The following is a 10,472-nucleotide window of genomic DNA, read 5'->3' on the forward strand; positions in this document are numbered from 1 at the left end:
CAGACAAGACTGAACATATACAAGTTCAACACAAGGATACATTTCCTGTTTTTAACCAGACTTGGAACAGGCAACTCCATCATTAAGTACACCTGAACAGGCTACTACAGAAACCTCTCAAAAATCCAAGTCACTCAGATCTCACTACTAGAAAGCTGTGACAGGGCAAAAACCAAGACACTTCAAGAGCTTTAATAAGAGCTGTATGAAAATGCACCTGAGCCCAGCATCTGGAGAAGATACCTGCCTCTACACTACTTGGATGACTGGGGATGTCAAAAAAGAGCTTACAAACTATAATGAAAACAGCCTAAGAAGAGATACACACTCCTTTCTCCTCAGTCTACAGGTGCCCAGCCCCACACATTCACATTCATGTCCTCCTGATCAGCGTAACAGGGCAAATTCCTTATGACTCCACTTAGAGCTGCTCCACAGAAAATATAAGAAATAAAACAACTTGCAGTAGAGGGAAAAGTAATCTTGAATTCCAGTCCTAGTCTCACCTTATTGTCAAAAAGCAAAAAAAGATAAACCCACAAGTTCTGTACACCATCCAACTACTAGGGAAACCAAGACACTGGGCAAGTCGAGTTCAGCACTGCCTAGTTTGAGCAGTGAGATCTCAACTACTTGGCTACCTTGACAACTGAGAACTCCTACAGAATCAGATCTAGAAGTACATTACAATACTTCTTTTTAAGCTAATTCTACCCATAATTTGCTTCAGAACTGAATGACAGGGGAAAGAACCCAAAACACACTTTGTGTCAACTAAGTTCCCTCAATAAACCGAGATAACATTTAAAAAATTCCTGCAACATCTCAGATTTGGGTAACGGTTAAGGCTGTTCTCCTCATTCGTTTCAGCAGAGGGAGCCAAATTTTCATCACAGATGCAGCAGTACTTCGGACATTCCCTGCAAAGGCAGTAATCAACTGTCAGAATTTTTGCAACTGAGAAGCTATACAAAGTTCTGTAAGCTGGTATCCTCTGGGGTAGGAACAGGAAACAGAAGCACCCTAGGATAGGAATGGCAGGGATTGCTATTATCTTTTTAGCAAGTTCACAGTTAACACACTAATAAACTACACTAAGACCTGCAAAGTCCTTTCATCTTCTGATGTTATCCTTTGCAACTCAAAGAACTACTCCACAGATACCCACCCATTAATCACACACACGCTAGTCAGGTTCAAAATTTATTTTCCATTTATTTCTTGCACTTGAAGTACTCTTCGATGACATCTTTGGCCTGAGATTCCTTGCCGTAGTCCTGTAACACAAGATAACCCATTAATAACATACAAACCCATTCAAAAATTTTTTAACCCATTTTTAAAAGGACAACTGAGATTCTGACACTTTTTCTCAAGGCATTCCCAAATATTCCCAAAATTCCATACAAGTAACATCAAGCAATCTGCCACCTGCTTTCCCTTCATTCTCTAATAAATGACTATTCTAATAAAGGACTATTCTATTTCATTCAAGTGTAACACTCATTGGTATGGATTCAAACAAATTCATTTCTGCTTAAAGAAAGCCAAGTAAGGTATGAAAACACATGCAGAAGGCATTAGTCTTTATTGTGAAGATGTAGCCATCTCTTGGGACCTCAAAGACAACAAAGTCTTCAAGGCTCGTACTGTGGCTTTACTTTACCAGTGTCATTTTAAAATATGCTCTGCAAAACATTTTCACGTTGAGCAGACACATTGAACTGGCATATTTTCTTCAGCAAAACTTCATCTCTTCTAATTAAAAGGCCTTTCCTTTAATGCTTCCTGGCAAATGGGCAGATACTTTAAGGACACAACCATTAACTCACAAAATTAACATGAGTATTTTAATTAAACATGAAAGGGAATATAACAGGGAAGCAGTTTACTCCCACTATCAAAAATGGAAAGCAACTGTTTTAAAAATAATCTAAGAAATAAACTAGAAATAGCATCTTACTTTGACAACCACACAACTGCAGCCCACTACTTTGCGAGGTTTTCCTTCTCTGTCGATCTTGCAGAGACCTACCCATTCACCCAATTTCTTGTTGTCATCAACCTGCGTAAAACATTGCATCACATTAGAACTAGCCATTTCTAACATTAACTGGGTTCAGCAAAAAAGCCGCTGTACTCTCAGAAGTATTGGGTAACGGATGGCTGCTTTCCTCACAAGTATCAGTAGAGGGAGCCAAAGTATCATCATTGTACAGCTCGTATTTTAACTCGAAGAAAAAGTCATATTAAGACTCCCCCCATGCTCCAAGACCACTGGCAGCATTCATTCTATTTCTTACTATACAGGACACAAAAATTCATTTTAACTTTGTAAAATACCTGATACACATCCTTTGCCATTTACCTCCAGTTTTTGTCCTGTTTCTATGACAATCAGAGGACTAAAACAATCTCTGCTGCTAACAGAAATTTTGCTTAGATAAGCCACGTACAGAATTACAGCATAGTGTTTCAAAGGTTCAGCTCTCTATATGCTGAAACAAGCAGCTTATATTGCAAGCAGGATAACTGTTGCCAATTGTGTGTGAAGTTCCGCCACTCACCTTTATTAAGTTGATCTGATGTTCTGCACAAAGTGCTTCAACTAACTTTACATACGTGGGTTCATCACAATTCGAAGCCAGAACACAAAGATGGGCTTGGCGTCTAAAAAACATGAAAACTGACAAATGTAACTTCAGACACTGTTTAAAACTTTAATAACCAGAACTGGGAAGGACAAAATTCAGCACATGCATCTCTAGACAACCACTTCCTAAGTTTAACTTCCGGTTTTGAGACACCATATGCTTTTAAAATACTGAATATACTTTTGATATGATCTACTACTTTTTATAGTTTTCGTAGACATAAGAGGCTACTCATACACTGTTAGCTTTATTATCAGATTCTATTCCAATTTCGGAAGCTTCTAAAAATCCCACTAAATGAATTCTCAGCCATTGGAAAAAGCTGTAATGACTGGATAAACACCAGGTCCCACAAAGAACTGGTGTCACTGTTAGAAAGCAACCAAGTCACAAACTGCTTTTTCTTGTTTACCTCAGATTACAATAATTTAACATTAGAATTGTAATTATTAAAAGCTTGAATTTCCATGTCAAGTTGTTGTAAGCTCTTCAGAACAATCTTTTCTACTTACATTCAAAGAAGCTGTTATGACAGGGCCCCAATTCTAATTAGGATCTTTGTATACTGTGGTACAATGTTAGGAATACCAAAGGGATACCTGACAACAGAGAGAGCTGTATAGGTCTTCTATGCTTCACCTAATGTAATTTGACCACTGCAAGCAAAGTCAGTTTTCTCTACAGCCTTCTTCACCATAAGTTTGACCAGAATGCTTCACGAACACCACTTCCAAACAAGAACAATCACACACAAATGTATATAAACCTTGTACATACATCATCCTCTTAACATACAGCATATGAAGTTGTAGCTGACCTCCACTCTTACAGACTAGTTGTCAGTCACTTAAGTTATATTTCTCTTCCATTATTTGGTACCTTGCCTTTGAGCTTTTCGCATACAGGTTTGTCAGACTGCTGTTCTCACTCATAAGAGTGAAGGGGTATCCGACAAATTGTTAAGTCATCACACAAACACTGTAGCATTACACTTACGCACTGTCTTAAAAGTACGTGCCTATATATAGACACACGCACACTCAGGTGTGTATGTATGTGCATATATAGACATATACAGTACTTCACCTTACCAAGAAGCCGTAACAAATTACCATGGTTGGCACATATATCGCAAGTTTAATACTGTTTTGACGTTGTAACAATGCAATTATTTACAGCTGCAACACAAGAAACAAAGCTAGCAAAAACGTAAAAGCAAGCTATGAATTTCAGGTTTTCTCTATAAAAACTAAACCAACTCTTGCAGCTTAAGTCTGACATACGTATTAACCCCCCCAATTACAATTCTTAGAAAGTTTTGTAAAAAATTTATTATTTCTTAAAACACAAGATTCTTGAGCCTCAGATTTCCCTAGCTGCATACTTCCAGCGCCATTCCATTTTCTTCACAAAACCAATGCACATGGAAATACAATGGCACTGGGATCACAAAAAGACAGCACCCAATACACTAAATGCTGTTATTCTTGAGTCACTGAGTTTAACATCTGTATTTTAATATCACAGTTAAAGACCCCAGAACACAAGATAGCAAAACCCAAAACTCACTGGCAGAAAAACATGGTCTTGCAAAAGCCTTCAACTAAACATCTAGACAAAGTGACCACCATACGTGTTCAACATACCTCATCACAACGTACCTCACCCAGCTTTGCTATTCGCCATAGACGAAATGGGAAAACAGCACTTACTTGTCCAAGGCTTTGGCTGCTTCACGAATACCACGAGCTAGGCCATCATGGATAAGTGCGGTCTTCAGCACTTCTTGCAGGGCGGTGTTAACATCCATTACACCTCCAGCAGTAATGCTAAAGAGAAGACAGATACTGCTCTGATTGTGCCAACACCTTACAACTATAAGCAAAAGCTTCCCGTTCACCTGCAAGCATCCCATCATTAAAAAATACAGAAGTAAAGCAAGCTAAAGAACTAAGCCACAACAGAAACTGAAAAAATAAAAACTTGAAAGGAGCTAAAGAGATTAAATCCTCCCAGCGAGCGAGCGAGCTAGCCAGCTGCGCTCTCTCACCAAGAAGGGGAAGCCACGCACACACCCATGCTGTCCGCCAGACCCCACGCCGAACACCAAACCTCCGCCTGCAGGAAGCACGCGGCAGCTCCACGGCGAGCCCTGCGCAGGCCGCGCGCGGCCGGAGCTACAAGGCCCGACACGGAGCGGGGCGGAACGTCGCGGTCTGGCGAGACGCGGCCCGCGCGGCCCCTCCGCCCGCCGCCCCCACGGCCCGGTCCCCGCTCACCCTTCCTCGGCCATGGCGCTCTCGGTGGGTGCTGTTCCCGCCCGGGTTCCTGCTGCAAATACAGACACAGGCCGCCCCGGTGAGTGGCGCCGGCCGCCCCGGAACCCCCGCCCGGCCCGCCCCCGCTGCGATGCCCCGCCGGCCGCGGGGATTCAGCCCGGCAGGCCCCGGCGCCATCACGGCTACTCACCCCGGCACCACCGCCAGCCGCCAGCGAAAGAGAGGGCGGGGCTTCCGCCTCACGCTCTTATAGCTCGCGAGGACCCCCAGCCCGCGCGGGCGCGGAGGCTGTCCGCGGCGCTGCCTGATCCGCCACCTCGCCCCCCCCCCCCCCCCCCCCCAATCCCCCCCTCCAATCCCCCCGCCACACCCCCCCCTGTAGCCATGGAGACGGCGGCGGCTGCCCCGAGGCCGCGGGACTTCCCTCCCTCCCTCCGTCCCTCCCTTGGTGCCAGAACAGAGCAGGCCCGGCCCGGCCCGGCCGCAGGGAGCGCGGCCTCCGGGGGGAAAGCCAACTGCAGCAGCCGGCTGGGTCCCACCTGCGGCTGGGTCCCATCATCTTCCCTGAGGCAGTAAGTGCACCTGCTGCTGCTGAAGTGGTCTGGCTTCAAACGGCACTTCCTCAATACCCGGCAGCCTGGAGGAAGATGGGGAACAAACTTGTCTTAAATCTCTGCCGCCTTTCAGTGGGGGTTACAGGGCCTAGCTGTACCTCAGAAATGGAAAAAGTGCAACTGCACATTCCCCTTCCCGTCAGTTGCGCACACAGGTTACCTGTGGCGCGCGCGTGGGCAGCACAAGGGATTCAGCTCATCTGTGGATGTGCAGCGCGGCCATCACATTTCAAAGGTGTTACTTGCTCAGGTGCTGTCCGTCTGACATGGGACTTTGTCCATCCTATCTGCTTCAGACTTCACAATTGGACCGTTGGGTGGTCTACATACCAGCATCTTTGTAAAAAATACTTAGTGAAACAATATAAATAGGTAAGAAATATTGATAGCCATGGTTTGTAGCTAATGCAGTTGAACACATTTGTCGCCAACATTGGGGCAGACACTAACCAGAGCCCTTGGAAAAACAGCCATGGAGACAGAAGTGTAGTATGGGGGCACTCCTCTCCCTGCACTCTGAACTACCAAGGGCAAAGCCAGTAGGAACAACAGTGCCCATTACTCATGGTGACAGCCTCCAAGGTGCATATGGCCACCTCCAATTACTGCCATATATTGCTTGAAACCCCAGTTGCAATACCCCAGTGGGTTGCAACCACTGCAACCCCATGACAGCTATTCTCATTTAGCAGCTCCTGTGGGACATTTGGCCATGACTTCTCCCTTCTCCCTTCCTTCCTCCACAAGTAGTGGGAACATATAATTTCCTTCATACTGCTCAGACCCCATAAAGCACGCAAACACACACAAATTATAATGCCCACCTTCTTTCACTCCCCTCAGGGACAATGTTCTTCCCTATATCCATCTATCACTTAATCTTCCTGCGTGCCTTAAAAAGCCCAAAAGACATCTAATCTATAGAGGAGTTTTTGTACGGAGTGGAACAATAAACCATTATCTCCCTCAAGGTCATCAAAGGATAACAAGAAGTCCTCAGCCAGCCATAAGGCACATCAGTATTGCTGGATGAGTGCAATATATATTCTCTCCAGGAGATGGAAGTATGCACATCTGAAAGATTTGTATTACAGCAAAAGCGATAGTCACAGTCAAATTATAATCTTCTAGAAGTAGAACATGCAAAAATAGTTTTCCTAGCACAGTTGCAAAAAACCAAAGCTGCACTAAGATAAAAGTTATGTGTGTGTAGAGGGGAGGTTTGCATTGGCACTGAACTCTGCTGAAATGTTGGTATAGCATAGCAGGTGAATGTATTTGTGTGTAATAATTAATGGAAGTGAGTGATCCTGTTTGAAAGTCCACTCCACTGCACAGTGTTAATGTGAGCTCAGCGTTCATGTGGGCACTCTGCACGCTGTTGACACTGCTCCACCTGCTTCACCTTTCTGTCCAGATTCCCACAAGGAGTAGCTAGTTTCTTAACCTCTGTATTTTCTCTTGGAGTTATGATGTCCATTTAGCACCCTGCAGTTTAAATGCTGGCACACAGCCATGGGGCATGACACATTTAAAGCCAAGGATTGCAGTCCTGTGCTAATAGAGTACTTCTAGTGCCCTCGAGGGTGAGTGAGCTGGGTAACAAGCAGAGTGCTAGAAAACGAGGAGCTGCCAGATGCAGTGCAAGAGCCTGCCTGGGCTCCAGAGGGCTGAGGTGGTGTCAGGACAAACGCTGGCCTGGTGTTTCACTGAGCAGCCAGCCCCAGCAGAGGAACTCGATCCTCTCAAGATTTGCCTGTATTATAAACAGCATAAGAGGTTGTCTATAAACTTGAGTTTTGGTTATAGCTCTGTGCTCTCCATTCAATTCCTTGACTCCCCCTGACTATTCCCCTTTTCCAGGGTGGCAGCCTTCCTCTTTTTTCCCTCTATGATCAAAATGGCAACTGAAGTTGGGGGCTTTTTCAGAACAGCGGTACTGCAGTGAGGATATAATGGTTCACTCTGTCTCAGCCCTCCTCTGCCTGCTCCTTTTTGCTTTCTCTCTTTCTCTCCCTGTCTCTTGCTGTGGTAACCTGTACCTTCACCCTGTGCTCACCCTGGCAACCATGACACATCTTTTCTTCAAAATGCCAGACTCCAGTGATAGCTTAAGTGCCACGTTGTAAACTGTGGAGACTCAGGAACTGAGTAATGAGTAGTTCAGACAGCAGCACAGTATGGCGAGGCAGCCAGGTGGCAGGCGAAACTGTCAGGTATTACAAACTCCCAAGAGAGGTCCACTGCTAAACTCTGAACAATCAGTTCTGAATTTCAGTTCTGAACAATCCTTACAAAACTTACTTCCCTCTGACATCTGTTTCTAGAAGTACAAAACACAGGCATGTGCTATGATAAAATTTCCAATGTCACAAGACAGGATTATCTCATTTTCCTTCTGAAACAGACATGATTTCTCAGTCTTATGGAATGAGTTGGAAGCCTTCTTGCAAATAACACGAGTGAACATTTCACCCTACTCTTCCTAAACAATTATCTTATTTGTTTCCTGGTCACACAGTCCAAAAAAAGGTTCTGCATCATAAAGATGGGAGGCCAGGCTATTTTTACCGATTTTCTTGCCACAGAAGTCCTGCTCACCAGCCCGGAGGGGAGAGATGTGTATTTCCAAGGGGAATGGTTCAGAACAGCTAACCACGTGCTGCTACTCAGCAGCGCAAGAGATGTCTGCGTCAAGTTTCAAGTGCCTGGAGAAAGTATGGTGAGACCATTCTGGGATCTCAGAAAGAGGACAAGCTATGGCATTTCAATAGCAATTTGAAAAGAAGACAGACCTTGATGTCATGATAACTGAACAAAACAGTTTACTGGTTTTCGTTGACTTCCGCAGATCTGCACTAGACTCTCAAAGGATGTAGTTACCATGCAGTTACATTAGAGCCATTTTAAACTCTTTCCAAATACCTGTGTGCAACCACTATGACTTCTGGCAAAAGAAATAGTAATATGATGCAAATAAGCACTGGCTAAGTGATTCCCAGCTTGTAATGCGCAAAGCATTTCTAAGATCTCTACAAATATACAGAACAATAATAAAGGATATGTATTCCTACATGTGCTGAGCATTTCAGAATGTCCTGGATGTCCACGAAGGAAGCTGCTCTTAAAGCAGTTGTTCTTAATATGTTTTTATCTTGTGGACATAAGCAATGGATGTAGACTCTATTTGTAGTATATATAGAGGGCTAGTGCTCCAAGGCTTGAATTCTACATATGATTTGGGATCTGAAAGGAAAGATGCATTTTTTTAAAGTTGCTGCAGACATAAGCAAGAAAGGCTTTTAAAAAAATTATTTTTCTTAGACTTCAAAAACTACCATGACAGGCTGGTAACAAATTGTGGTTCAAAGGTTAACAAATATTTATAGCTTACGAAGAATATGTGAAGAATTAACAAACATGTTCCATCAACCATTTTATTCTGGAAATCATGAGCAGTGCATGAATAAACTGTATGTACACACAGGGATTTCATAGCCCCGTTTCATAACTGGAGCCATCAGTCATGCTGATCACTGTGCATCACTGCTACTTCCCACACTTCAGCCTTCTACTGCACACATAGACTGTGGAAATCTGACTCCATAGGCTTTACTGGACTACTCATTACTCACATGTAATTATTAATGAGAGGAGAACTGGGTTTTGAAAGTAGTTGGAATCTGTTGAGTGAGAGTCTAGACAGAAAAGAGCAAGTAGTTGGAGTGAAAACTATTTCACCTCCTGAACATAATTGACTGTCTAGCCACAAAATGAAAGCTTTACTCTCTCTTGACGGTTTTAATCTCTCTCTACAACTTTCTCTTATTCGCTCTACTTGTGTGTCACGCTTTGCCTGTATTACCTATTTCTTACTATCCTTTTGCCGAACTCAGGATGACTTGCAAGTGCTCGTCCTCTTTTTTTTGGGGGGTAAGGCTGTTCAAGGGGCAGTATCTATGAAAAGGATTTAGGTTTCTGTATTTTTCTGGAGGCAGACAGGAAAAGATCAAGGCAGTTCTTAGGGAATTTTTTAACTTCCGAGCCATAATACATGCCACACACAATATATTGTCAAATTAGACTTCACCAAAGGAACGTGTGGCTGTTGTTCTTTGTGGCTGCTAAACAGTTTTAAAGTTTCCTAATCTTGTGATAAGAAAGTAATTCTGCTTTTTCCTGTCACGTGGAGTGTGGGATTCTAAAGTTAGGTACATGGCAACATTTGCTCTGAAATGCCTTAGCATGCATCTTAATATAAGTGGTGACTAGATGGAATACTGATGGCCTAGTTAAAATAGTGCTTTTAAGAAGTAATTACGGATTTTTCTCTTCAAGCAATAGGCGGTCTGTCTTTTATTAGATTTTGAAGAGGGCCCCAGCTCATGCTTCATCTCCTTCCTCACTTTCTTCCCCTCCCAGTAGGAACTTGTGTCAAATGGATTGATTGTATCACCTCTTCCTCATCTCCAGCCTGAATTTACTCCTGGCCATTACTGATTATATTATATACATAATTACATTATATATAATGTAATTATGTATTATATACAATAACTATATTATAATTATAGCTATTGATTCTTGTGACAGCTTTGTCACTCAGCTCTTCTGTTACTGTTTTACGGCTCCTGTAACTTGCTAGAGGCTGTGTAGATGATCATCAACCTTGCTTGGTCTACCGTTCCTAAGAAACCATCCTGAATCTCCCTTTGCTACGGAAGACAGAGACGTTCCAGCTCTTTTTAAAACAGACGAATGCTCATGCTTACAAGGCAAATCCGCAGTCCTACAGTAACTGCCAGCCACCCCTGAGGCATCTGAGAGGGGGAAGCTGGGCCAAAGGGGTGAAGTGTTCATGAAATGCTTAGTCAGCTGTAGCAAGGCGAAGTCCCTAGGACCGATCCCTCCTTTACCATCCAAAC

At 43.5% G+C, this 10,472-nt stretch overlaps 1 protein-coding gene and 4 non-coding genes across 5 annotated transcripts; all 5 read right to left on the reverse strand.

Annotated features, from left to right (window-relative positions):
- Positions 1-819: 819 nt before the first annotated feature.
- LOC132322031 (small nucleolar RNA SNORD100) lies at positions 820-901 on the reverse strand. The gene has a single exon (XR_009485016.1). It is a non-coding gene; the product is annotated as a small nucleolar RNA SNORD100 (small nucleolar RNA).
- A 289-nt stretch (positions 902-1,190) lies between these two features.
- RPS12 (ribosomal protein S12) lies at positions 1,191-4,980 on the reverse strand. Its single transcript, XM_059835417.1, has 5 exons — positions 4,934-4,980; positions 4,367-4,483; positions 2,568-2,670; positions 1,964-2,065; positions 1,191-1,277 (listed from the first exon to the last, which is right to left on the reverse strand). Exons 1-5 carry the CDS (start codon positions 4,945-4,947, stop codon positions 1,215-1,217), a joined length of 399 nt encoding a protein of 132 aa, XP_059691400.1. The 5' UTR covers positions 4,948-4,980; the 3' UTR covers positions 1,191-1,214.
- On the reverse strand, positions 1,597-1,731 carry LOC132322029 (small nucleolar RNA SNORA33). Its single transcript, XR_009485014.1, has one exon. It is a non-coding gene; the product is annotated as a small nucleolar RNA SNORA33 (small nucleolar RNA).
- LOC132322030 (small nucleolar RNA SNORD100) lies at positions 2,134-2,220 on the reverse strand. The gene has a single exon (XR_009485015.1). It is a non-coding gene; the product is annotated as a small nucleolar RNA SNORD100 (small nucleolar RNA).
- LOC132322018 (small nucleolar RNA SNORD101) lies at positions 3,560-3,631 on the reverse strand. Its single transcript, XR_009485003.1, has one exon. It is a non-coding gene; the product is annotated as a small nucleolar RNA SNORD101 (small nucleolar RNA).
- Positions 4,981-10,472: the final 5,492 nt, after the last annotated feature.

This window comes from Gavia stellata, chromosome 2 (assembly GCF_030936135.1).
Source record: "Gavia stellata isolate bGavSte3 chromosome 2, bGavSte3.hap2, whole genome shotgun sequence".
Taxonomy (NCBI): domain Eukaryota; kingdom Metazoa; phylum Chordata; class Aves; order Gaviiformes; family Gaviidae; genus Gavia; species Gavia stellata.